This window comes from Gossypium hirsutum, chromosome D05 (genome assembly GCF_007990345.1).
Source record: "Gossypium hirsutum isolate 1008001.06 chromosome D05, Gossypium_hirsutum_v2.1, whole genome shotgun sequence".
In the NCBI taxonomy this organism is placed as follows: Eukaryota; Viridiplantae; Streptophyta; class Magnoliopsida; order Malvales; family Malvaceae; genus Gossypium; species Gossypium hirsutum.
Window position 1 is genome coordinate 5,106,306 of NC_053441.1, and position 27,481 is coordinate 5,133,786.

General features: G+C 32.0%; 4 protein-coding genes across 4 annotated transcripts; all 4 read left to right on the forward strand.

Annotated features, from left to right (window-relative positions):
- Positions 1–4,952: 4,952 nt before the first annotated feature.
- On the forward strand, positions 4,953–8,020 carry LOC107906805 (thiamine-repressible mitochondrial transport protein THI74). Its single transcript, XM_016833922.2, has 8 exons — positions 4,953–5,387; positions 5,788–6,165; positions 6,318–6,532; positions 6,772–6,842; positions 6,954–7,055; positions 7,143–7,260; positions 7,457–7,592; positions 7,728–8,020. Exons 1-8 carry the CDS (start codon positions 5,307–5,309, stop codon positions 7,788–7,790), a joined length of 1,164 nt encoding a protein of 387 aa, XP_016689411.1. The 5' UTR covers positions 4,953–5,306; the 3' UTR covers positions 7,791–8,020.
- A 1,141-nt stretch (positions 8,021–9,161) lies between these two features.
- On the forward strand, positions 9,162–11,829 carry LOC107906804 (ER membrane protein complex subunit 4). The gene is made up of 6 exons (XM_016833921.2): positions 9,162–9,387; positions 9,494–9,550; positions 10,191–10,344; positions 10,791–10,888; positions 11,020–11,085; positions 11,479–11,829. Exons 1-6 carry the CDS (start codon positions 9,259–9,261, stop codon positions 11,512–11,514), a joined length of 540 nt encoding a protein of 179 aa, XP_016689410.1. The 5' UTR covers positions 9,162–9,258; the 3' UTR covers positions 11,515–11,829.
- Positions 11,830–12,414: 585 nt separating this feature from the next.
- On the forward strand, positions 12,415–14,361 carry LOC107906803 (peroxidase 46). The gene is made up of 4 exons (XM_016833920.2): positions 12,415–13,130; positions 13,210–13,389; positions 13,508–13,673; positions 13,819–14,361. Exons 1-4 carry the CDS (start codon positions 12,894–12,896, stop codon positions 14,232–14,234), a joined length of 999 nt encoding a protein of 332 aa, XP_016689409.1. The 5' UTR covers positions 12,415–12,893; the 3' UTR covers positions 14,235–14,361.
- Positions 14,362–21,312: 6,951 nt separating this feature from the next.
- LOC121217597 (aspartyl protease family protein At5g10770) lies at positions 21,313–25,319 on the forward strand. The gene is made up of 3 exons (XM_041093247.1): positions 21,313–21,511; positions 23,686–24,126; positions 24,268–25,319. The coding sequence occupies exons 1-3, from the start codon at positions 21,325–21,327 to the stop codon at positions 25,086–25,088; spliced, it is 1,449 nt and encodes a 482-aa protein (XP_040949181.1). The 5' UTR covers positions 21,313–21,324; the 3' UTR covers positions 25,089–25,319.
- The last annotated feature ends 2,162 nt before the right edge of the window (positions 25,320–27,481 follow it).

The window sequence follows — 27,481 nt, forward strand, 5'->3', positions numbered from 1 at the left end:
GCATCCTAGGGGTTGAAGCAACTAGATTCAAGGCACGATTGGTTGCTAAAGGCTTCACTCAGAAAGAGGGGATTGACTACAATGAAGTTTTCTCCCCAGTCGTAAAGCATTCTTCCATTCGTGTATTACTTGCCATGGTGGCCAAGTCTGATCTAGAACTTGAGCAGCTTGACGTAAAAACGGCGTTCTTGCATGGTGAGCTCGAGGAAACAATCTACATGCGTCAACCAGAGGGTTTTACAGTTCCTGGTAAAGAAGACCATGTCTGTCTATTAAAGAAGTCTTTATATGGATTGAAACAATCCCCAAGGCAGTGGTACATGCGGTTTGATAGCTTCATGATTCAGCATGGTTACACAAGATGTGACTATGATGCTTGTGTCTATCATCGGAAGCTCTCAGATGGTTCGCACATTTATTTGTTGCTGTATGTTGATGACATGTTAATTGCTTCCAAAAACATGTCGGAAATCAACAAGTTAAAGTCGCAGTTGAGTGGTGAGTTCGAGATGAAGGATCTGGGTGCTGCCAAGAAAATTTTGGGCATGGATATTCACAGAGATCGCAAGGCGGGCAAGCTTCGTGTGTCGCAGAAGAACTACATTGAAAAGGTTCTTCAACGCTTCGGCATGGATAAAGCGAAAACTGTGAGTACTCCGTTGGCACCACATTTCAAACTCTCTGCAGAGTTGTCACCACAATCTGATGAAGAAAAGCAGCAAATGTCTCACATTCCATACTCGAGTGCAGTTGGAAGCGTGATGTATGCAATGGTTTGCACTCGTCCAGACATTTCACATGCAGTTAGTGTGGTCAGCAGATACATGAGTTGTCCTGGCAAGGAACACTGGCAGGCCGTGAAATGGATTCTCAGGTACTTGAGAGGTTCTGCAGATTTATGCTTGGTATATGATCAGAGTGACTGCACTAGCAGTGTCACGGGCTATGTGGACTCTGATTATGCTGGAGATCTGGACAAAAGAAGATCTCTGACGGGTTATGTTTTCACTTATTCTGGAGGAGCCATTAGTTGGAAAGCTGTGTTACAGTCTACCGTAGCCTTATCTACGACTGAGGCGGAATATATGGCGTTAGCAGAAGCAGTGAAAGAAGCATTGTGGATGAAAGGTCTAGTAAGCAGTTTGGGTTTACAACAGGATTTCACTGTTGTATTTTGCGATAGCCAGAGTGCCATACATCTGACTAAAAATCAGATGTTTCATGAACGGACCAAACACATTGATGTCAGATATCATTTTGTTCGGGAACATGTTACGCAAGGTGACATTGTTATCAGCAAGGTTGCTACCGAGAAGAATCCTGCAGATATGTTAACTAAGGTGATCCCTGCATATAAGTTCAAGCATTGCTTGGACTTGATAGGTATTCGGGATTGATTAGCGCCAGAGAGGCGTTTGGAAGAGGTGATCCAGTTCGAGGAATTCACTATGATGTTCAGCTTGGTAAATTTCAAGCCAAGGTGGAGATTTGTTAAGAAATGGCTTAAAATTGGTAGTGGATTGTTGTTGTTGGTAGTGGGTTGTTGGTGGTAGTGGATTAGTGGATGGTTGTTGGTGTCCATTTTCAACCACAAATCTTTGCCAAAGTTTTGGACAATTATGTCCTTGAACTCTCTTATAAATAGAGAGGTTCATTAGCCATATTGATCATCCCAAACCAAGAGAGAGCAAAGCTTGTTCTTTGAAAGCTAGGATTTTAGCTTTCGGGTTTTCTATAGGGGTTGAGAGTTGTGAGGTTCTCGGGTTGTGTCTTGAGTGTAAAACACTTGTAATCTTCATCTTGTTATAGTGAAATTTCTTTTCGCCTCTGCCCGTGGACGTAGGCATTAAAGCCGAACCACGTAAATCCTTGTGTTCACTTTATTTTTCGTTCCGGTCAATTTACTTGTAGTCATATCGGAGTTCTCGAATCGATCCTTTCCGCAACAGTTTATATGTAAATAATATATTTATAGAAAATTTAGTCATTTGATCAATCATGAGTCTTGATGAAAGATTTGAATACAAGTCTTCGTCAATTTCAAATTCAATATTTGATTATTTAATTTATTTAAATGATACTTTTTAATTATTTATTAAAGAGATTTTATAATTCTCTCATTTACATTGATATTTGATTGACTCGATTAAGAATTTTATAATAATATAAATAGAAATGTATTCCATCATATAATTGGACCACTCAAAAGGCTGACTTATCAATATTAAATTTTACCTATTTTCTTCAACTCATGTTATACGTCCTTCCTTTTATAAGATGTCTAGACCCGGCTCGGTCCCTTTATTATTAGATTCTTGCCACAATTGGGGATTGGATTGGATATCCTTTCCTTTCTTTTCTTTTCTCAATAAATATCAATCAACTCTTATTACTATTTTTTAACTTTAAAACTATTCTATTTTTTATATAGATTTTAAAACCCTAGATTCAAACCCCAAATCCTAATCTAATATTTTTCCTAAAATTATAAATCTTAAAATTCTAAGTTTTAGGTCACCATACCATAAATCATAAATCTAGTTGAACACAATTAAACTACTACTTAAGATTAAGATATTATTAAGAAGAATCAATCTAGTATTAGAAAGTGTATTGTATTAATTAGAAATTCTTTTAAAAATATTAAATGACACATTTTTATTAGACACTTAAAAAATTATTTTTTAAAATAATCCTAATATAATCATTTATTTTATGGTTTTTTTATCTCTTATAGGATAAACAAAGAAAACGTTGATGAATGTTAGCAAGTAAATACTTTCAAGCCAAAAGACGATGGCTGAAGTCAAATAACTCAATGCATACACCTTTAAGCATGATCGGGAAGATCTTACTTAATTATGCATCTACATCTTTTACATGTAATTAATGAACAAATTTACACTTAAAAAACCAACAAGAAAAAGAACATTTCAAAAATTGTTGTCTTCTTTTAATTAATTAAACATCGTATATTAGCTTAGGTTTTAGGGGTATTTCTTTATAAGAATTTACCTTCGCTTTGTTTTCTCGTCATTATCATATAAAATATCAAATTCATTAATTAAAACCATATATAGAACCATTTAACTATGGATAAAAAGTGAAAAAAAGAAGAAAGGAAGACTTTCTGTTGGGATTCATAATACCTTGTTTTGAATTTTGCATGAGAGTTTGACTTGTATATGAAAGTTAAATTATCATCTATCATTTGAAAAAATAAAAGAAAAGAGTGTTGACTATGAAAAACCCACTTACAACAGGAGATTTGTCATTGGATTTGGATCTTATTTTGATTTTATCATGTAACTTCACCATGGGCGAAGCTAAGAAATTTTTTTAGGGGTCAAAATAAAATTTTAATTTTTAATAGTATATATCTTTCTAATTTTTAGAGGATTAAATCAATTTTTTATAATTTTAGGGGGTCGAAGTATAATTTTACCTTTACTAATTTAAATTTTTAAAATTTTCTAAAAGGCCTAAATAGTAATTTTTTATTTTAAGGGGATCGAGACCCCTGCTAGCCCTCTAGATTCGTCTCTGGACTACATCTTTTTTTTTCCTAAACTAGTGCATTTTTTTATAATTTATTCTTTTATAATTGTGCTTTAAGGTATATATCACATATTTTTTTAAAACATTATACATATTGTATTTGTATTAATTTTTCAGAATATATAGTACCCATGATGTAGGTGAAGTTTACATGTAAATTTTTATCAATCTCAATTGTTTACCCTTTTTTTTGAAAGTGAACATTTAATTTTATATTTAATAATTGAGTATGAGTAGAGTGATGATAAAATAAATTTAAAGTATATTTTTATTTTAAAAATGTGGTGTTTTTTTAATGATCACGTCAATTTTGTTGTTAATTTCTAATGATCGATAAAAAAATTTATTAATCAAAATTATCAGTTCAAAAGTTAATTAATTAAAAATAATAAGCCTTATCAAATTACGGTGTGCACGTCCGTATGATGCCTTCAATTTTATTTAATTTTTTATGCACAAAAGTACAATCACAAACGACGTAATAATGGCTTCACCGGCAAATTGGTTGGAGCCCAACTATAAAGATTATAAAGATGGCAAATTTCTCGACACGAGACTTTCAAAACCTCTCCCCAAACCCATTAAGTACTTTCACATTTTTGGGCTACCAAAAGCCTGTATTTCTTTCTAACCAAATATCTTTTAAGTCAGCCCGAAAAATAAAAAGATTTGAATAAAAATATATATTTGAAAAATAAGTTTAAACAAAAAACGAGATTTACTCAAAAAGCAGGTTGGACATTGGGTAAAAATTTTTTAACTCAAGTTCGACCTAAATTTATAAAAAAATATTATTTTATTATCATTTCACTATTATGTTACTATTATTTTGTTGTTATTGTTTGAATATTATTAATATTGTTACTATTTTAAATACATTTACTTGTTAAATTACACATATCTTAATATTTTTTAAGTATACATATATATTTATTTTCAATTTAATGCCAACTCTAATTCGACCCATAGATAACTTTAACGCCAACTCTCGTCTCGTCTAATAATGGCATCTCCACTATTAGATATCCTGGATCCTTTTGGGATTAGCCAGATATTAATATACCCCAAGAATCAATTACTCCATTTTCCTTCAGCTTTCTCGTTTCATTGTCTTAATTCCGCCTTTTGAGCAAATGCAAGAAAGCTTGAGTTGGGTAAGAAAACGGTCATTTAAGGCATAATCAATTAATTGCTGAAAGTTTACAGAGCTTTCTAGTGTGTATTGCCTTGCCTTGCCACGTTGAATGACTCACGTGCCAATGGTTGACCGGTAAATGGACTGGGCCCCACAAATTCTATGACCGCATGCATCTCCCCCGTTTTATCAAAAGTTTAGAAAAAAAAAGGCTCCTCCGAAGTTTAAAACGCCACTTCAGCGGGGTTCGTCGCAGATATTAACGATCTTTCCTTGACATTTAACCACTTGTCACTCTCGCAGTCTTGTCCTCAAACTAACGGCAATATTAAAAAAGAGAAAATTCTCAAATCAAAGACTTAATACCTTTCGTCATTAACGCACATATTGGTTCCACCGATTGTTTGTGAATCGGTTTAAAAACATCCCCCCTGCTTCAGCTAAATATGGTTGCGTGATTGCACACAAATAAGATCAGAGAAGATCCCCACACAGCTTTTACCATGGAACTCAAAGTTTTATAGCAATTTCAAAGCCAATTCTTGTTTCTTCTTTCTTTTTGTAAAAAGTCAAAGTTTCAGCGTCTACCATACTGTTTGGTGTTTTGGGGGTGATGGGTTTGAAGTATAATGCTGGGTTAGGGTTGATTGCTACTGTTGTGTTTATATGGGTCGTATCTGCAGAGGTAACACAGGTGCGTGTGTCTATTTGTTATACCCTGTTTCCTTTTATTGTTTGGTTGCCAATAAATGGCTGGAAAAGGAAAGAAAAAATGAATTGATTTGTGATCTGAAACGCTTACAGGAACCAAGTTATTGCTTTGTTTTCTGTGCCTTTCGTCTTTTCTGATTTGACTATTTTATGAGGGATACTTTTCATTGATTCTCATTTCTCAGTCCTATAACATTTTATAAGAATTCCGAAACTATGGTTCTTGTTAGATAATTTGAGATTTTTATGGATTTCTTTTGGTTAATATTTATTGAAGATCAGATATTTCATTCGACTCGCATCCGCATAGGCGGAGTTAAAGAATCTGTTCAAATCTTGATGATCAATTTTCGGCTAATCCTTATTATATGTTGTTGTTGCAGAGGATTTTCTCAGAATACAAACAGCCATTTGCACTCACTTATCTTGGAGTGTCCCTTATGGTTGTTTATTTACCCATAGCGCTTTTAAAGGATTGGATCTGCAACTTATTTAATGCGAATTTATATAGAAACCTCTACGATGGCAGCTCGGTTATCGATACCTCAATTGGACTCAATGAGTTGCCCCAAAGTGCTGAAGCTGACCTTAAAAGATGCCTGATAACTGACAAGGATCTTAGTGAAAGAGAAGAGGGGCAGCCTCTCAACTCAAGTACTGAGAAAGATGGACCTGACTTGCCTGACCATGGCGGTGGAACGAGTTCATGGGAAACTGCCAAGTGCAGTTTATACCTGACTCCAATTTGGTTTACAACTGAGGTAACATAATTTTGTCCATATTTCTTTGTCAGAATCATTAGCTAATTACACTTTTTATTAGGGGGCTGATATAAGTTAACACCAATAAGATTTCAAGCATGTGTGCATTTGTGGTGATGCATGATTAACACAGTTGCTTTGATATCTTGCAGTATTTATCAAATTCTGCACTGGCAAATACCAGTGTTGCGAGTACTACCGTCCTAACATCTACTTCAGGGCTCTTTACACTTTTCTTCGGAGCTCTCCTCAGCCAGGACAGTGTAAATGTTGCGAAAGTGGTTGCTGTATTTATTAGCATGACTGGTGTTGCTATGACCACAATTGGAAAGACATGGGCATCGGATGAAATGCTTAGTGTCTCTGAGTGCGTTGGGTCTTTCTTTGCTAGTTATTTCAATAATTTATTAACATTTCCTTATTCCTAAAGAATACGTTGAATCTACCGTGGAAGGTTTATAAATTCATGTTGTAGACTGTTTAGGCTGCTCGAGTAGTAATATGCATAAGATGCTCTTCGTATAATCCCTGCAATGGAAATGGTTTTTGCATTTTTGTTTCATGATTTTCTTTTTTATGGAACCATGTGTTGTTCTTGTTGTCTAGAGCTAGAAGACACTCCATCATGGGGAATATATTTGGTCTTCTGTCTGCAATTTCATATGGTTTATTTACAGGTAGGCTTTTTTCTATGCATCTAAATTGAATACTGACTTAATCTATTTAATTTGGCGAGACTGCTTCTCTGCTCTTCTGCTTTATTCAGAGTCACTGGTCAATTTATGCAGTTCTGCTCAAGAAATCTGCTGGATCAGAAGGAGAGAAAGTCGATATGCAGAAGTTCTTTGGATATGTCGGTCTCTTTACTCTTCTTGGCCTTTGGTGGCTTGGTAAACAATCTGTTAAACCTCCTAGTAACTTGGTGCATGCTTGTTCTATCTTTTCTCTTAAAATGTAAATGCTCATCTTATTTGCAGTGTGGCCGCTTAATGTTGTTGGGATAGAACCTCCATTTGCATTCCCCCATTCAGCATCTGTTGGAGAGGCAGTGCTTTTAAACGGCTTTGTAGGAAGCGTTCTCTCAGACTACTTCTGGTATGTATATAAACCTCCTTTCACTTTTGAACTAGTTGAATGCTACTAGGACCCGAAACGAGCGAACCATTTTCATTGCGTTAATCTATAGCTCAGTATTATGGACCTGGCTTATTGCTCGGTTAGCACAAAGAACCAATCCAATACGGGGTGATGGTTTTGTTAGAGATTTTAGTCGTTGAAAAAAATGATGCAGGGCTCTTTCCGTGGTTTGGACAACTCCATTAGTTGCAACATTGGGAATGTCATTGACAATACCCCTAGCAATGGTAGCTGACATGATTATACATGGCCGACACTTCTCCGCAGTATACATCTTTGGGTGCATTCAGGTAGCTTAACCAGTATTCTCTTCCGTTTTTACTTTCTCCTTGGGTGCTGATTGAAGCCTTGGCTTTCTCGAGCTTCTTACCAGTACTTTAAAAAACAGTTGTGTGTAACTTGTTTCACCACATTCGTGGATACAGGTGTTTGCAGGTTTTGTTATAGCTAACGTGTCCGACAAGTTTTCGAGAAAACCGCAGTTGTAGCAAGTCGTTTTGCAAGTTTCAGAGGAGCGTAAAACGTTTTTAATCTTTTAAATGTAAAACAATGAAACAATTGTAGGGGTGTGGGAGATTAGATGCCTTAACTCGAGTAATGTTGCCTGGGGTTATTTGACAATTAGAGCAAAACATGAACAATAAGGGTCAATTCATATTAGCTTTGCTTTCTATATGTTAAATCAAATATTACATGAACAATGGTTTGTCGCTTGAAACGGGGATGTTGAATCTGGGGCTTTTGTCCACTTACAAAAGAATTTGTTGAAAGAAAAAACATATCATATCGCAAAGATTTTTACTTCTATAACGAGATATCACATTCACATGTTCTAATAATTTTTGTAAAATTAAATATAAATTTTACTTTAAAAATGCCTTTAAAGTAAATGAACATATTGATTACTTGGATATAGAATTAGTAGAAATTTGGAGAATATAGTCCATTTTTATTTTCTTGAAAAATGAAAAAATATTAAAGAAAATGCTGAAAATAGGTAAATCTAGAAATTAAACAAAGAATACTTTCATTGCTTTTACTAAATATGTGCTGCAAAACTGGAAAAGTTTATTTTATAATGAAACTAGTTTTTTTAACCCTTGGGATAATATGATTCCAAGTATTGTTTCTGTTATATATTACATATAATCATGTAATTAATAAATTTTAATATATAAATATCAATATTTTATTCTTTAAATTAGTATTGAAATAGATAAATAACTAAATTCTTTTAAAAATTGCATATGACTTATTTAATTTAATTTTTAAAAATATTATATAATTAACAAGAAAACACAATTTCATAGGAGAATTCTCATCCATAAATAAAAATGTGTTTTTTTTTAAATTGAAAATATTTATCCTTTATTTAAAAAAAACTTTTGAAGTTTTAGATTGGGTCAGAGTTAAAGAGTAAAAGTTGTTGAAAAAAGATTTGCTTATTAAAATATAATCCAAATTGGAATCCAATTGAAATTTAAGGATTAAACTGAAAATATTTTATTAAATTTTAGGATTAATGTGAACTTATAAAGGTTAAAGGATCAAGTTTTAAAAGTTTCCAAATTCAGTGATTAAAGTTAAAAGAAAAAAGAAAAAAAAGTTAATGGATTAGTGTATTATTTAGTTTGGGTTTGATTTTTTATTTTTTCTTAATTTGATATTTGAATTTAGTTTTCAATAATCTAATAAATATTCGACAAAAAAGGTATAGATACTTAGTCAAGAGAAAAACAAAATCTTAAATACTAATTAAACTCAAATATTTAGTTACGATAAAAAATAATATCAAATTAAAAAAAAAAACTCAAATCTCAATTTCAATATTAAAATAATATTGAAACTAAACCCGATACAATATTAACCCAGCAGTAAAAGCGGCCGTCAAAATCGAAGAAGGTGCCGTAGTCCCAAGTACGAAACCCGGAAAGGTAGAGAGAAAAGAAAAGAAAGATGGAGAAAGGCAAAGGAATAATGGGGTCCGGCGGAAGATGGGCCGTTGATTTCTCCGATAATTCCACTGCTCCTCCTTCTCGTGACATCCCCGATCCTCCCGGCTTCACTCGTGCCTCTGTGGATCAGGTTTCCCTTTTTTTTCTTTTCTAGAATTGTTTTCTTTAATAAATGCTTTCACTTTCAATTTTTATTAGGTTTCACTTTGGGGGCTTCACCTTTTTTATTTTGACAGGACGATTCGACTGTAAGTCGTCAAAAGAAGGATGCTGAATCCAATTGGAAAGCTCAGGTTTCTCTTTTTTAACCTTGTGTTTTAATTTGATTTCCTTTTGGATCTTAAACACTTGAATTTTTCAATTTTGTTGTGATTTAATTATGGACGTAGATGGAAAAACTATGCATCTAACTGGAAAATATCTATTGCAAGTCATGAATAAGTGTACTGGATGTTTAGGCTAATAAATTCATGGAACAGATTGAATTCATCTAGGGCTTTTCTAGTTATACATAGGGCATTTGTTACAACAGAATTGTTTCTGTATTGCTGGTCCCTTGTTCACCACATTTTTAACCAATGCATGTCCGGAAAGCATAAGGTCTGTGGCATAGCAACAAGTTACTACCTATGTTGTGATGCATGGATCATCAATGTTGTTTCTTTATTAGATGTCTGACACTAGGTCGCATTTCAGTTCAGTATGTATGGAAGAGTTTAAAGTAAAGATAAAGGGGAAAGCATTGATGTCTTGCTTCATGCATGATTGAGATTTGAGGGTTGGTATGTGGTTTAGTTCTAGTTATTGTTTGATGCTCATGGGAAATAGTATTTGATAGCAAGATTGAGTATATCACATTTAGCCGTTTATGCGTTCCTTTAGAACCAATCAAAATCTGTTACTTAAGATGATATTTCTTTTACTTTTGAACAGAAAGCTTGGGAGGTGGCACAAGCACCTTTCAAGAATTTGCTAATGATGGGCTTCATGATGTGGATGGCTGGAAATACTGTGCATCTCTTTAGCATTGGTATAACTTTTTCTGCACTTTGGCAGCCTATCAGTGCTCTTCAAGGGGTTGGGAAGGGTAAGTGTCCTCTTACTACTAAATTTTCTCTTATCCTGTATTATTACCTTATTTTTGTTTCTTCCTATATTTCTCCATGATTTGTTTTATTTATTTTGAGTGGCTAAATTTTCAAAAAAGGAAAGAATAAGGTCGGTAAGATACCCTAACCAAGAATGAAATAATTAACCCTTTATGACTACAAGGTACTAATGAGGCATTTCATTGTTGAGAAGAAACCTATCTAATTTGCTTGTGTAGTCTCCATTTATGCTCGGCACTTCATTGTTAACAAGCTTAATTGTTATAGTCTCCATTTATGCTTGGCATCTCTCTCCATTTCTATCCAGGTACAATAGCCTATTTCCCCCTTGTAAAGTGTATAGGATGTGTAAGAATGACAATCTGCAAATGTTTTTGAGCAATTTCTTTTCTAAAGTTGATTCTATTTCACTTTGATTATGCAGTTTTTGAGCCTTATAAAGACAATAAAGTAGATCTTCTTGGGCCTAAGTTGCTTTTCATTGCCCTTAATTTGGGTGGCTTAGCACTTGGTGTTTGGAAGGTGAGTTGCAATTTCCTTTTGTCAGTTCCTAATGATTTTCCCCATGAAGACTATTAGACAGAAGGAAATGGGACAACACCTGAGTTATCTAATATCGTGCATCTGTTTACTTGGTTTATTTGGTTCTACAGCTTAACACGTTGGGGCTTCTTCCTACACATGCATCAGACTGGGTGTCATCCTTACCCCCTGCTCAGGTTGATCCCTTTTTCCTTTGCGCAAAGTTTATGTTCAGTTAGTGTTCCTATGGAATCCAGCACAATCCAACAATAAGGTTTAAAGTGAAAATTAAGGGGGCAGGGGAAGGGACTGGATTAATGAAATATTTCATCTGATTAAGTAACATCTAATGCTAAGTGCTAGTGGGTGACTATAGATATATGAAGATTCCATTATATGTTATAATTGGCTCTGACCATCTTAAGCAATTCATCATTTAAATCCATGTCTACTGACTTGACAAAACTGTTCATACTTTTTTTAACATATGTGGCTACCATTGTCACAAATGGTGAGAGTATTTGATGCTATGACTGGTGTTATGTGGAGCCTATTTACTAACTCTCGCTTTAAATTGATCAAATTTTCAGGAGGTAGAGTATTCGGGTGGAGGTATTCCTCTATAATAACGTGTTTGTTAGTCTTTGGTTATCTGATCAATTTCTGGAGGTGTGAGTTGACTTATGGAAGGCCGGTCGAAATTTCTTGTGAAGATGGAGAACAACACCACCTTAGATTTTTATGTTAAATTTTATGAAACATGTAGTTGTAGTATGGGACGACATGATTAAGAACATAGGAATTGTTTATTTTGTTGACTTACGAATGGGTCGACATCCAAAACCTAAATTATGTTCATTATTTGGGAAAATTCGATTTCGTTACCATAGCAATGTAGTTTTTTGATTTCATAAATGAGATTAAAAAATTATTCATTGTTATCTAAATGATTTATTTCTTAAATCTAAAATAAAATTAGAAGTGTGATTCTCTTCATTTGTAAAATCCAAAAGCTGCTTTGAAGTGAATTTGGAGAGCGCATATCAAAATTTTGAACTTAAGCGTTAAAATTTTTGGTATTCGCATAACATTAAAAATTTTGTTATGCTTTTTTCTTTTTTCGAGCGCATAGCCAGACTCCCTAAGAATTTGGTCAATTCAACGGCAATGACCCCTCAAAGCCCGACTAATGGAAGACAAAAATCGAGCCATCCCTGGGAATTCATCGAAATCCGGCGGGGGTATCTTTTATAAGTTTCTTCATGGTATAAGTGCCGGTAGGTAAATCCATGATGCAGACAGAATACAAGAGTAGCTTTGCCTTGAGCAATCAGGGTCGATCTCCTTTGTCCTTCGAATTAATGGCTACTGCAGACAAAATTAATGTGGTCTACAGGAAGCTTCCAATGGTTGCCAAATCAGGGTTGACAAAATTGGTTGCACTGCATATTGTCATCGGTACACAATCTGTAATTTCTGTTCCTTTACGACGTTAACAGTCTAACACTGCGATGTAGCATTTCGAGGAAGGAATCGTTAGAGGTTAAGCTTTTGCCAACTCTAACCTGTTCTTTACAGTTTACTTTTCCAAACCTCTATAACTTTGCCTGGATTCCTACAAACTATTCATGTTCTACTTTTTATTAATGAAATAATCTCTTTACAAGTTATTCTACTTTTGAGGAGTAATCTGTAGTAATATTAAAACTAGTTAGTACCATGACTTAATGAAGACACCAGTTCAGTTTAGAAGTGGATGTGATCTTAAATGTTTCATGTGAAGGAGCTCGGCCAGGTGCAACTAAATGCATGACTACCCATCTACCTCTCTGACAGAAGAAGCTTAAGCCATAAATGCAGCTTTAACTAGAGGAAATTCATGGGGGCATGGCGACCTTTGGCCATTTGAAAGCCTCTTACTTTAATTGGATCATTCTCGGTATAAATATTTTAAAACTGACGGCCACTACTAGTTTTGCACTTATGCTTGACAATCAGGGCTTCCATGGAGTCCAAAATTTCCATCTTTCTCCCAACATCTAATCTCTGCAATCTTCTCGTTCTTGTTTTCTTCTGTTTTGCTGCTTGTCCTTCACTTGGTCGCCTCTCTTTCAACTTCTATGCAACATCATGTCCCGCTGCAGAGTTGATGGTGAGCAACACTGTAAGGGCAGCTTCCTCCAATGATCCAACCATCCCCGGGAAACTACTTCGCCTGTTGTTCCATGACTGTTTCGTGGAGGTCAGTCCAATGGTGATTAGACACCTTATCACCTTGAAACTTGCATGATGTATTTTTCTAAATTAAGTGTCATGTTCAGGGTTGTGATGCATCAGTACTATTACAAGGAAATGGGACAGAGCGAAGTGATCCAGCTAATACCTCTCTCGGAGGATTTTCAGTTATCGATTCAGCCAAAAGGGTGCTCGAAATCTTCTGCCCTGGAACCGTTTCTTGTGCTGATATTATTGCTTTGGCTGCAAGAGATGCAGTTGCAATTGTAAAATTTCCCATCCTCATCTTCATTATACGTCTTTAAGTTACTGTTCCCTTCACTTTTTTTTCATCACCATATCTGCACTTCGGTTGTGGGATTAACCATAGTAACCATGGAGCAGGCGGGCGGACCTGCATTTCAAATTCCATCAGGGAGAAAAGATGGGAGGATATCAAACTCTGCTAATGTCAGGCCCAATATAGTCGATACTAGCTTTACCATGGATGAAATGATAAAGCTCTTCAATTCTAAAGGCTTGTCTCTAGATGATCTTGTTACATTATCAGGTATTTAAATACATAAAAGCAAATCATACATCCTTTATTAAAATCATAAATGCAGAATAAAGTAATAGTAATAGTATACATGTAGTTTATATAGTTGGTTTCAGCTTGATTCAGGCTTTGATGGCTTCATAATTTGGCCTTACAGGTGCTCATACAATAGGCCTAGCTCATTGTAGTGCTTTCAGTGATCGGTTCCAACAGGACTCCAAGGGAAAGCTCAGGCTGGTTGACACATCCCTAGACATTACCTACGCAAAAGAGCTCATCAGAAAGTGTCCAGCAGGTGGAAGTAGCACATCCAACACCGTCAGCAACGATCCCGAGACATCCTTTGCATTCGACAATCAGTATTATGGGAACCTATTAGCCCACAAAGGGTTGTTTCAGTCAGATTCTATTCTACTAGAGGATGGAAGAACAAGGAAACAAGTAGAGGAGTTTGCAAATAATGAAGAAAGGTTTTTCCGGAGTTGGGGAGAGTCATTCTTGAAGCTCACTACCATTGAAGTGAAGACAGATAATGAAGGGGAAATCCGACAGTCTTGCTCCTTTACTAATTAATGGCTTCTTTGTCTTACAGTTCAATCTCAAATAATGGCCCTTAATATGTTAATAAATGCCTGTAATAATATCTGTATTCATGTGTTAGTGTTCATGTAGCGTCACCTTAACTTAGTTATTTTCATCATGTTGTTAGTGTTCATGGTATTTAAACTTGTATATTTTGATCTCTAGGCCCAAGAGGCCAAGGTAAAGCCTAAAGCCCATAACTATTTGTTTTTTTTTTGTTATCTTATTCATAACTATAAACTTGGAACTTTTTCAACTTAATCCTTATACTTTTTTTTTTCCATGTTAGTCTCAAATTTGGCTAGTGTTTTTAGTTTTGGTTCACTTGATCATGGGCTGGCAAAAAAGTGGGAGGATTTGAGTAAAAAATATAGACTCAAAAAATAGGTTTGGGCAAAAAAGTAAGACCTATTTTCTAAACGGGCTGAGCCTTAAGTAAATTTTTTAGCTAGGCTTGGCCCGAATTTAAAAAAAAACTTACTACTGTTTTCACTGTTTTGGTGGTGTTTTATTGTTAATTTTGCCATCATTTTAGAGGCATTTGCTTGCTAAGTTGCACTTATCTTAGTGTCATTTAAGCATAAATATTAAATGCTTTTTGTTTAATTTTTGAACAATTTCATTATAGGTTCTGGTCATATTTGCTCTTTTTGATACAATATCTAGAACTACCCATAGCCCCTCCCCAGCCCAGAAATAAGAGGATAATACGCTTCAGGCGTATTTGAACTCATGTCTTCCTGCATTGGCAATAATACTCATGCTAATTGAGTTAAGACTCAATCAATGAAATATTAATTTTAAATATATTTAAGTAATTAATATAAATTATTTTTAAATTTTAATTTTAATATATATAAATTATATTTTTATATTAAAATCACACGTAACTATAACTCTTATAAATAACAAATAAACATGATTGATTTAAATGTATCATGATGTTGTGTTATTATTTTGGTCCTTAACAAATATTAAACTAAAGTTGTAAAAAAGAAAATGGTAACACATTGCTAATATTTTAATATATAAAATGTAAATTTTAAATATTTTTAAATGATTAATATAATTGTTTATAAAATTTAATTTAAGTATATGATTATATGTTTTTAATTTATAATTAATATATCTGAAGGACTAATTTATAATTTAGCAATCAAACTAACTTTTGAAAAGTTAAGAAACTAGACTTTTCAACTACCATTACTTTGCTGATAAAAAAAACCTATTTTTGTCTAATAAACTGATTTGAGAAGCAATAAGTAAACAAGGCTGACCGTGTTGACTGAACCCGAAGATTCCACCAATATTAATTGGCATGACTTATAGAGTAAATTCTATTAAATGTCCCTAAATTATGATTCACATTTTAAATTGGTCCTTAAATTTTAAAATATCTTAATTACATCCTAAATTCTCAAGATTATTATAATCAAGTTTTTCTGTTATTCAAACAGTTATTTCATCATTAAGTGACACGTCATATTATGGCATAATTTACAATTAAAATTTAAGGATAACCTTAATTTTTTTTTTAAAAGTTGAAAGCAGAAACAGAAACAAATTGGCAAAATTTTGCCGAATAAACTCAAAAAAAAAAAAATCAAAATCAAAGTAAAACTATAAATTATAAAAAAAATAGTCAAATCTCATTTTGGTTTTGATTTTTACTTTCTAAGTTTAGTTTATGTGGCAAAGTTTTGAGGTTTCATTTATTTTGATTTTTCACAACTTCTTTTTAAAAATTTTAAGATTTTTTTTTAAATTTTTTAATTTTAAATCATGCTGTATAAAATATGGTGTGTCATTTAAAAGTAAAATTGACAATTTTAATAATAAAAAGACCTGATTAATATAATATTGATAATTTAGAAATATAATTAAAACATTTGAAAAATTGAAAATCGATTTAAAATCTAAGTCATAATTTAAACAAGTTTTGTACAATTTACTCTAACTTATACAATAGGCCTAAAAGTGTTCATGAGCTGGTCCGAGCCGTGAGACCTAGATCAAAAAATATTTAACATATTTAATGTAAAAAAAATAATTAAAATGAATGACATTTTATAAGTAACAGTACAATATTAAAAATATTTAGAATCATAATTTTACTTTCAATCCTCATTGTTTAGCTCATTAGAAAACCGATATAAATAAATTAGTTATATCATAGATGCACAAAATAATAAAATTTTTTCAATTATAAAATAAATGTTGTATATGTATTTTTTTATTTTTATTTTTGTAATAACACTTCCTTGTAGATCACATTTTTGTGTATGTTTCTTTTTACTTGCTTTTCTCGTTTGACTTGACTAAAATTTTGTATGAAGACATTGAAACACCTTTAGATAGTGCAACATATAGTTGTCCATTAGAGAAAACATTTTGTGGTAAATACACTCTTATTGTTGGTATTTTTGTTCTTGTGTTTGGTAATATTCTCGTCAATTACTATATGAAATTATGATTATATTTAAGTGTTAATTTAGCAATATGATAAAAAATGATATTTTCGTCCATTCAAAAAATTTTCTAAACTCATATTTTTATATATATTATAGATATAGATAATTACAAAATCAACTTTAATTTAAAAGGAACAAAATTGCTTGATACCTAATAATTTATTAATGGAAATAATTAAATCGGTCATTAATTTTATTTTTAACTCACTTTTTAATTTTTAATATATAGGAACTAAATTACTCCATAAAAGAAAGTAATTTGCTATCGTCCTTGTAATATAATTACTCTTAGGTGCTTATTTTAATTAGAGTTAATTGCATCAAATATTTTAAATTATAATATTTTTATTCTAAATCATTTTATAAACTTTAAAATGTTTTAATTATATCTTTAATCTATCGATGTTATATCAATTAGGTCCTTCAATGATTGGAAATTACAAATAAACTCTTATGCAACATAATTTAAAACAAAAATTTTAAAGAAAAATAAAATGTTTCGAAAAGAGGGTGTGTTCTGTAAAAGTTTTGAAAATCTCAAAATCAAGATTTATACATCATCTATTTTTACAATATCCATTTTTCTTTAAAATTTTTATTTAAAGTTATGTTATATAAAATCACACATATTAATTAAAAATTAAATTAATAGTTTTAGTAACAAAAAAAGATGTTATTAATATAAAATTAATAAATTGAGAATAAAGACGAATTTAAAATAATGATCATGATGCAATTAACTCATGCTATTATTTTAAACCTTTGGAGACCTAGCGTAGACTCGATCAAGTCAATTATTTAATAGGTGCGAATGTTACGCACTGAATTTCCATTGACAATTGGCATGCGTGTATGTCAAAAATTTCCACTAATAATACTGGATTATTAACAAATCGACGGAGGACCCTCACCCAACGGTCCAATTCAAGATTTTACTCTTATTTTTGCAAATATTAAAGATTTTATTAGAAATTCGATGATAATTATCAATTTTTTGTCAAATTTATCAATTGTTGAAATTAACATTATGAAATAAAATTCAAAATTTTAATTATAACATTTTCTAATAATTATCAAGAAAAGTTAAATCATTACTAGGTTTTTTTACACCAAAAAAATATATATACAAAAATGCCCCCCAAAAGTTGATACATTTAATAAATGATTAACTTTAATATTAATTTTTTTATAGTTTTTATTGAAAATAAATTTTAATTTTGTTTAGATTTTAGACCTTTTTTAATTTTTAAACTTCAACCAAGGATGACTGTATTTATAGCAACTAAATTGCTTTTAAATTTAACAATTTTTTAATAAAAATTAAAGTAATTATCAATTGTCTTTTTACTCACATTTAAAACTAAAAAAAGAAAACCTAAATTACTCTATTTATTTCGAGACAACTATATAATCTAAATATTTATTTTAAGTATTTAACGAAATGTTAATATTGTTTAAACTTGATTGAATTGGTCGATTGGATCAGAATTAGTTGGGGTATTAGTCTGATTAGATGGATTAAATCAATTATTTGAGGAATCGGTTAAAGCAGCGATTGAATTAATTGAACTTATTTTTTTTATTTTTAATATATATTTTTAAATCGGACATTGAATTAACTGTAGACTCCAAAAATCAATTATTTGTTAGGTGCGCATGTTGCGGCCATTGGCATTCGGCATACGTCAATGACTTCATGTCAAAATTTGCAGTAATACTAAGTTCTACCCCCTATTTATTTTCCAAATGATAATGGATGACAACCAACGTAGATAATGTCATGTTAAGTAGGACCCAACGTGGAAACTCTCAAAGAAGAGAAATTGCTTAAAATTGTGTTTTTTTTTTCCAATGTCATGCTTCCCTTCCACTCTTGTGATTTTAGCCTTAATTTGGTGATCGCTATTGTTATATAGCTTCACTTTTTCCATAGTATTTGGCTAAATCAACCACTTTGGATGATTTAATCAAGTCAACCCTTGTACAAAGACTATATCTCGTCTTATATGACTATCAACAATTGTCTCCGTACACCCTCCCAATTATATTAAAACTCTATATAATTCTTAAATGTATATGTTGAATGCGATTCATCAAATCTCTTACTCAACGGGACAATTAGCTTTACATCAACAACATATAAATACCCTTTCATTAGCTTAAAAAATGCAAAATAAGTAATTAAATAAAGAAAATAAATGCTCCGTAAAAATGAGAAAGTGTTATTAAAATCGCGAGAAAGCCGAATTAATAAATTTGGTATCAAAATTAGTACATATTTATTACCAGGTGTTGATAAGATATATTATACTCGTTGGGGGAGAATTCAAGTTTGAAATTTGAAGATCACCGTGTTACGGGAAGCAATCACAATCCTAAAAGAATTAGATTTTTTAGTCAAAAAATATATTTAAAGGATCAGAAAACGGATTAAAAAGTACCTTGATTTTAAAAAGAAATATATATATTTTTGAAAGAAACAAATATAAAATTTTTAAATTAATTTCTTAAACAATATTTTGTATTAAATAACGTGTACTTTAGTCTATTTGATACTAAATAATATTAAATTATTTATTTTAAATAAAAATAAAAATAAAAATACAATTTCAATTTCATAATACTTAAATCAATTTAAAAGTAAACACTTTTATGATTTTGTAGTTAGGAATGTAATTGTATTTATAAATAAGCAATACATTAATTAGAAAGTTACTTTTCAACATTTATTCAAATGAAGTACATTATAATATTTGAGGATCAGTAATTTCAGATGGAAATTTGATATTTCTTAATATATTCTCATAAATTAAAATTTGAAAAATTATATAATAGTGAAATTTAAAATTTGTGATTTTAGGATATAATAAAAATTAAATATTTAATAATAAAACACTTGAGAAATTTAAAAAAAAAATGAACTGTCAAATATAAACCTTAAAATTGTTAGAAAGTGACTACTTTCGGTTCACATCTTTGTTCGGTGGAAATTACGGGCGGGTTGCATCCACTATTAGTATATGAACTGACTATTGACTTTTGGTTTTAGTCACTTTACCTCTCCAATAACGTTTTTGTTCAATATTTAAGAGGCTCTGTCTTATAATCGAAATTTAGAAATGCTTGATTGATTGTGGTGTTATAAATTAATTAATGAGTTGATGTTATAATTTAATTAAAAAATATTAAAAATTATAAATTTTATTAAACTGTTATCGTGATAATCTCAAACAACTTTTACTCTCAATTATATATATATATATTTTACATTAAGACAATACCAAAAAGCGACATTTTAGTTATCCAATAAAAAATATTCCATTTCATTTTTTTAAAAGAACTTCTAATAAATACCATGTATTTTCTAACATTAGATCAATTCTCCTTAATAATATCCTAGCCTTAATTAATTAAATAAAAAATAAAATATTTGATATACTGTCAGTGAAATTTTTAAATTTCACAAATAGAGTAATGTCTTATAGGGGTGTAGTAAAATACTAAAATAATAAATATTTTTTTTAAAGTTTATTGTGGAATAAAAAAAATACATTGTCAGTGGTATTAAATACTGCCCTAAATAAAATTAATTTAAAAAATTAAATAAAAATAGCAAACAATTAATAGTAATGCAAGGTTTATGGTTTTTTTGTTAAACTATATTTATGATTTATGGTGTAGTGGATTAGAATTTAAGATTTAAGATTTTAAAGAAAAGATCATTATTTTAACGTTTAAAGTTTTAGAATTTTATAAAAAAAATATTTCAATTTTGTTAATTTTAGAGTTAAAAATAGTAATAATAATTAATTTGATGTTTTTGGATGTATTATATTATTCATCAACTCTAAAAAATATGATGTGGCATGACATAATTGGATGTTTAAAAGAATCATTCCAATCTATGTTAAACTCTGTTTTCATAAAGTAAGTCATATTATTATAATAAACGTTTTTGTCTTATTTTTAAAGATAGATCATAGAACATGAACTTCACACATTGTAGTTTTTAAATGTTAAAGCTTATCATTATAACCAAACCTTTTATTATATAAAATTTAAATAAATATATATTTTATATTTTTTCATTGACGTGTATAATAATTTAAAGTAATTGAATTTCTTTTGCGAATAATTAAAAATATGTTCATGAATAGTAAATAAACGTATTATATAAAATAATAATAAATAAATATTGATAATTATATTATTAATAAATTAATAAATACATAAAAAATAATGTTATTTTTATGAATATTATTAATTATATGTTAATCAAACTATAACTAGTTATAAATTATTTATTAAACGAAGTTTAAGGAAATAAAAAAAAACTTGTCGATGAAAATAAATAAATAAATTCTTTTTGTTTAATTCATCTATTAAACAAACCTCAAAAATTTAACCTTTTATTAATTTACAACCTAAAAATTACAAACTAAAATTACATTATGATGGCCCAAAAAGGGATTTTATAAGCTAACTATATTGCTTTTAGGTTGCAACTGCATCAAATTGTAGAGAAATATTAGGAAAGAAATTTCACATGTTATCTATGTGTGTATATATATAATGGAGTGTGGTTGGAAGATGAGAAATTAAGCTGGACCATGGGTACCACTATCATTTCCCCGACTTTCCTCTCTGCTTATCTTCTTTTATGCCTTGTCTGCTGTTTGAAGGAGGGGTATGGCTTGGAACGGAGAGCAACTGCAGAGAGCCACCACCTTGAGCACAGCCATACGATCCAAGTCACTTCTCTTCTGCCCTCCTCTATTTGCAGCCCCGCAACCAAAGGTTAATTACCTCAACTACTCTCTCCCACACTAACCGACCACTCAATTACTTTAGGTTTTCACAGCAAAATCACTCGCTAACATTATGCTATTGTTGAGTCCCCTGTGCTGGTTGGCTAGCATCATGTCAGCGGGATTGTCTTTCTTGATTGTACTCGTACATGGAAGCACTCCATGCAAAGCGAAAGAACTGCGGCCCATTAAACTCCACATTTACCTTCTACCCACTCCTCTAACACCCTCTTTTGCCAATCCCTAAGAAACTTTAGCATAATTGTCTGCGTTTTGAGACAATATTATTACTTACTTTTTATTTTTGATGATGAATGTTCCCTTTATCATTGAAATACTTTTATTTCCTGCTAAAAGAAAAAAAATAAAGGAAAGTTAATTATCCTCAAAAGTACGTAGTACGTACGTAGTTCTGAACTTGAAATCGTAGCCCTTGGAGGCAGTGGGTAGGTTATGATTTTAATTGATTTTTTTTATTGAGGTAGTCTTTCATATTTCAAAATTTTAGTTTTTAAATTAATGATTTATGAATTACTTATTTTTATTTTTTTAGAATTAAGATATTTTAAATTCAAGATTTTGAATTAATTTAAATCTAGATCTAGATTTCATAATTTTTTTTTAAATTTAATTGTTTAGGATTTGAATATTGTTGTTTGAATTGGACTGGACCGGCCAGGATAAAGGCATTGGACTGATTGATTTGAGAATCGATACGGACTGATTGATTGGGCTATTGAACCGGCTGGACCAATTTTTTATGATTTATTTAATAAAATAGGATGAATTGGCAAAGTCGTTCGTATCAGTCAAATCGACCAAACCGGTTGAATTGACAAAATCGATTGGACTAATAAACTGGTGGCCTAATTATGAATATTATAAATTGAAAGTCAAGGATTTATAAGTTAAAATGGCGAGAATTATGGTATAATTTTTTTGAATATTTATATTGTATTTAGTTAAATGCATGAAGCTTCGTTACTGTTTTTAGAATCGAACTGGTCGATCAGACTGATTGGGTTGGGAATCGATCGGGGTACTAGTCTGGAATAAGGGGTTAGATTGGTGGGCTCATGAACCAGTTGAACCAATCGAACCGACCGAACTAATAGTCGAACCAGTTTTATCAATTTATTTGTTTTTTATTTTTAATAATTTGCTCAATTGAACTGATTGGATCGATCGAACTAATTGAATCAAGAACTGATAGTTTGACTGGTTCACCTATCAGTCCAATTTTAAAAATCTTGAACTTTGTTGATGATATATTATAAGTAAAATTAATTAATTATTGTTTCGGTTTTGAAGTGCAAAAGAAAAGAGAAAAAAATAGTACTCATGTTTTTTAAATCAATTTTTAATTTTGAAAATTCCAAGTTTTAAATGGATTTTAAAATCCAAATTTTAACTGTTATGAAATTAGACTTGGATTTAATCCAAATCAATTTTTTTATTCAAATAATGGTTTCCAAACAAAATAAATCTAAAAATATTAATTTTTGAAAAATATAATTTTTCTTTGAAAATTACTTTCCTTAGCATATGAAAATTTAATTACTTTGAATAATATTGGGAAAGTAATTTCTCAAATAATTAAAAAGTTAAAATTTACAAAAAAAAAATTTAATTACGAAATCATCGAAATGTTCAAATTCCATCAAATTTAATTTTGATTTAAATGTTAATTAATTTCTAATTATACAAAGTAATTAATAAAAAGAGAAATACTTTTTCCTCCATCTTTTTTAGTTTCTACCAAGCACATTAATAAACAACATTTTTTACTACTCTACTCCTTTAATTGCTTTTAATTAAATAATATTTTTCAACCTCCAATCACCTTAAATCTCAGAATCCTATATATGCGTATGGATTTCCTGACTTTCTTTATTGGAACACCATGCTGATTTGTCGTTAAGACATCTTTCAGTCTAATTAATTAGCCAAGGGCAGTCACTTGAATCAACATAATATCTTTAATAATACCAATTTATAGTAAATAATCGATGAATCAACTTGGCAAGGACGTGAAACGATGTTAATCCAATTGTTCCATCATCAAAAGTTGAGTTAATTAGTAGATTAATTGTACATTGTTCTTTAATTACTAAAACATTCTGGTATCGGAATGCATATGTGATGCACGGCTTCCACTTTCAGAATTGAATAAAAAGTCATCTTTACGAGTTGTCCACAAGCATGGTCCATGCTCCCAACTCCATCGTCAAGATAAAGCAAACATCCCCACTGACGCCGAGATCCTTCGACAAGATGAAGCCCGGGTCAAGTCCATTCACTTGAAACTTGCCAGGAGCTCAGGCTCGAGCAATGTCGACCAGATTGATGCAACCAACCTCCCTGCCAAGGATGGTAGCGTGGTGGGGTCAGGCAATTACGTAGTTACCGTGGGTCTAGGCACCCCGAAGAAAGATTTAACTCTCATATTTGATACTGGAAGTGACATCACATGGACACAATGTCAGCCTTGCGCAGGAAGTTGTTATCAACAGCTGGATCCAGTGTTTGCTCCTTCCCAATCCTCAACATATTCCAACATTTCATGCAACTCAACAACCTGCAATTCACTGGCTTCTGCAACAGGTAACTTTCATGACAAACTTGCCGAGATAAATTTTCATGTAGAGAAAAAGGAAACGAAAGTTTTATGAGCAAGAATGCGGCTACTCGTGTGAGAAGAATCGTTGATTCGTTGTTATTAATTATTATATTATATGCTTTCAGGTATTAAACCTAGATGTTCGTCTGCTTGTGTCTATGGCATTCAATACGGAGACATGTCTTTTTCAATTGGATTCTTTGCTAAAGAAACGCTCACCTTGACATCAGCTGATGTATTCAAGGACTTTCTATTTGGCTGTGGCCAAAACAATCAAGGTCTTTTCCGAGGAGCTGCTGGTTTGATAGGACTTGGACGAGATAAATTATCTCTACCTTCACAAACAGCCTTAAAATACAAGGGAGTCTTCTCCTATTGCTTGCCGTCATCTGCCAGCTCAACTGGTTTCCTCAGTTTTGGCGACACTGGTGCCTCAAAATCCGTAAAATTCATAACATTGTCCATAGTCTCCCAACGTTCAGCCTTTTACGGAATTGACATTACTGGAATAAGTGTTGGTGGACAAAAACTATCAATTGCAGCCTCTGTTTTCACTGCTGGTGGTGCCATCATTGACTCTGGAACTGTCATCACCCGGCTACCGCCCACAGCCTACGCGGCACTGAGCTCAGAATTTAAGAAACAGATGAGCCAATATCCAATGGCACCAGCTTCAAAGCTGCTGGACACATGCTATAACTTTACCAAGTATTCTTCAGTTAACGTACCTAAGATTAGCTTCTTCTTCAGCGGGGGTGTTGAGGTACCTATTGCAGCTGAGGGAATATTTTTCGTTAGAAGTATCTCACAAGTGTGCCTAGCGTTTGCCCGCAACAATAATGACACAGATATAGGGATCTTTGGTAATACACAGCAAAAGACACTTCAAGTGGTATACGATGTTGCTGGTGGGAGGCTTGGGTTTGCTACAGGGGGATGCACCTAAGTTTTCAAAGCTAATTGAGAAGAAAATCTTCGAGTTAGCTGTCAAATCATAAGTCATATAATATAATAGTAAGTTTGGCTTAAGATTGAAATAATCGATGCACTAGTAAAACTTATCAGTACTTTATTCCCTAGGTGGATACTTGTCTGCTTTGTTTACCCATCTATCATTCAGGAAAATAAATTGTTCGCTGCAGAATTATGTTCAATGATGTATGATTTTGTATGGAAATGTTAAACCTCCAAATCTTATATGAATCTCTTGAATGAATATATATATATCTGGCGCAAGTTTAAGAGTTAAGGAATAAAAGCTTCAGTTTCAGCAGGTTCTAGGATAATAACTCGAAAAGGGGATAGCCCAAGGTCCCTATTTGAGCACAAGAGCAGTCCGCATTTTATCCTGGATCATTGCTTGTTTTCACTCCCTCGATCTTATACTTTCAATCCTTGGTTTGTCCAAGCACAGCCCTAATAAGTAATCCTAGTCTTTCTTGAAAATATGTGTGTATACACACACATCGTCTCCCCCATTGACTTTTGACGTTCACGTTGGGTGGTTACTGTTCCAATTACAAACATATTGTATTGCTAGTGTATCAGCCACTGATTAAGTCAGCCAAGTTTCCATTGATGTTATCGTCTCTCTCCAATGGCTGCTTGATTCATGGCCCACGGTCACTCAAGTAATATTGGGCACATGAAATTATATGAAACTAATCCCAATTTTACCACCTTTTTTTAATTAAATATGCGAGATTCATTGAAAGAGGGTGCAAAGCTGTGGATCTGATCAAAGCCCATTGCAAGAAAAACTATGGATGGCTTGGGCTCAGCTGATCAAGGGACCCAGGAAAGCCATCAAGTTCAAAAACAGAAAACTCCAAAATAAAAACCATGCGGTTCCAAAACAAAACATAATCAAAAGAGAATCAAGGGACGGAGCAGGGCAGAAAATGCAGCAGCAGAAAACCGTGCATTCCATCTAAACGGGAAACTTTGCATACATACGAGAAACTTAACTTTGCCAATGCCTATTGTGATTGTACTAAACTTTGACTGCATTCCTAATTGTCTGCTAATTCCCTCGTCCTCGTCTTGCTGAGTCTCTGCTCTTCGTGCAAGACTACATTTGCGTTCCGAGGGACAAATATTAGTTTGGATGGCAAGTATTTTCACCGTATTCTTCACGTTAATTCTGTACTAGCATCAGCCGCTTGACACTCATCTATCCAAGGTTATATTAATTTAGTAATATACTCATTAATCATACGCAGATTTTGCTTTTACTAATATCTTTACCTTCTATATATTTTGTTACTGAACCTTATCCATTGTATGTATCTTAAGTGAACAAACAAGTGCACACTACTGAGAAGGTGGTGAGGAAGTGCCGATGAATCTGCAATGGAAGGAAGCTGTTGTGTTGGTCTTGGCTTGTTTTCGTGTGATTCTTTGTTCTGCAACTGTGGAACACTCATTTCTTCTCGATTTTTTGTACTGACTGCTGCAGTCTTGTATTTTCATTAGCTAGTGTCATTAGGATCCCGCTAAGGAAGAAGCAAGGAAAAACGTGTTCTAGTTCAGCTTAGTTATTTCTACTAAGATTTGTTACTCCACGGGGAAAAAGTGGTACAGACAAATTAATTGGCTTTGGCTTCTTGGCAATGATCCACTTCCATATTCAAAAGACTAAAATAGATTATAGCGTGGAGATTTCCTCATTTCTGACACTCTAGTGCCAATTGCTGGTTTCACTATGATATAAATGACTACATAATTGAGGAAATTAAATATTTAAAAAGTCTGGGATGAATCGATTTTCAAGGAAATATAAATTTGAATAATAGAAGCTTTCTTGATAAGAATCTGCTCAGGCACTACCTGTTTGTTTTGTTTTAAGTCTGAAAAGTAAAGGTAAAATGCATGCTCCTTATCCTTTGAATGGGTAGCCTACCATCCATTTCTATAATTCTATTCTGTTCTATCCAATCCCCACTAGATTATTTTTATACTTAAATCAAATATTTGCCTATTTGAATTTCATGCCACAAATCAAAATATAGATATATTTACAAGATGGAATCTGACAAATCTATTATTCTTTAAATTATGATAGAGTAAACTTACCACTTAATTAATAAGATGTTCTAATCTTGTGACACTAGAACCTCGTATATCAATATTTATTGTCCGCAAATCTTTCAAAATCTACCTATGAGAGGTAATAATTATGGCCATATTCCCAACAGATTTTATACTATGAGCATTAGCTACTTTATTTACCTTATCTAGGTGGTAATTCTTACTTCTTACCATTTTCATGGTCTCATATTCAACTTTTGATAAGTAAATAGATATTTTAATTTATTGTGATATGTACAACAGTAAAAA

Excerpts from the sequence above, each read along its gene's own strand:
- LOC107906805 (XM_016833922.2), top strand. The coding sequence starts at position 5,307 with ATGGGTTTGAAGTATAATGCTGGGTTAGGGTTGATTGCTACTGTTGTG. Across the intron at positions 6,533-6,771 it reads GAAATGCTTAGTGTCTCTGA|AGCTAGAAGACACTCCATCA; the intron begins GTGCGTTGGGTC and ends CTTGTTGTCTAG. Across the intron at positions 7,056-7,142 it reads TCTTGGCCTTTGGTGGCTTG|TGTGGCCGCTTAATGTTGTT; the intron begins GTAAACAATCTG and ends TCTTATTTGCAG.
- LOC107906804 (XM_016833921.2), top strand. The coding sequence starts at position 9,259 with ATGGAGAAAGGCAAAGGAATAATGGGGTCCGGCGGAAGATGGGCCGTT. Across the intron at positions 9,388-9,493 it reads CTCGTGCCTCTGTGGATCAG|GACGATTCGACTGTAAGTCG; the intron begins GTTTCCCTTTTT and ends TTATTTTGACAG. Across the intron at positions 9,551-10,190 it reads AATCCAATTGGAAAGCTCAG|AAAGCTTGGGAGGTGGCACA; the intron begins GTTTCTCTTTTT and ends ACTTTTGAACAG.
- LOC107906803 (XM_016833920.2), top strand. The coding sequence starts at position 12,894 with ATGGAGTCCAAAATTTCCATCTTTCTCCCAACATCTAATCTCTGCAAT. Across the intron at positions 13,131-13,209 it reads TCCATGACTGTTTCGTGGAG|GGTTGTGATGCATCAGTACT; the intron begins GTCAGTCCAATG and ends TGTCATGTTCAG. Across the intron at positions 13,390-13,507 it reads CAAGAGATGCAGTTGCAATT|GCGGGCGGACCTGCATTTCA; the intron begins GTAAAATTTCCC and ends ACCATGGAGCAG.
- LOC121217597 (XM_041093247.1), top strand. The coding sequence starts at position 21,325 with ATGGGTACCACTATCATTTCCCCGACTTTCCTCTCTGCTTATCTTCTT. Across the intron at positions 21,512-23,685 it reads TTGCAGCCCCGCAACCAAAG|AATTGAATAAAAAGTCATCT; the intron begins GTTAATTACCTC and ends TTCCACTTTCAG. Across the intron at positions 24,127-24,267 it reads TTCACTGGCTTCTGCAACAG|GTATTAAACCTAGATGTTCG; the intron begins GTAACTTTCATG and ends ATATGCTTTCAG.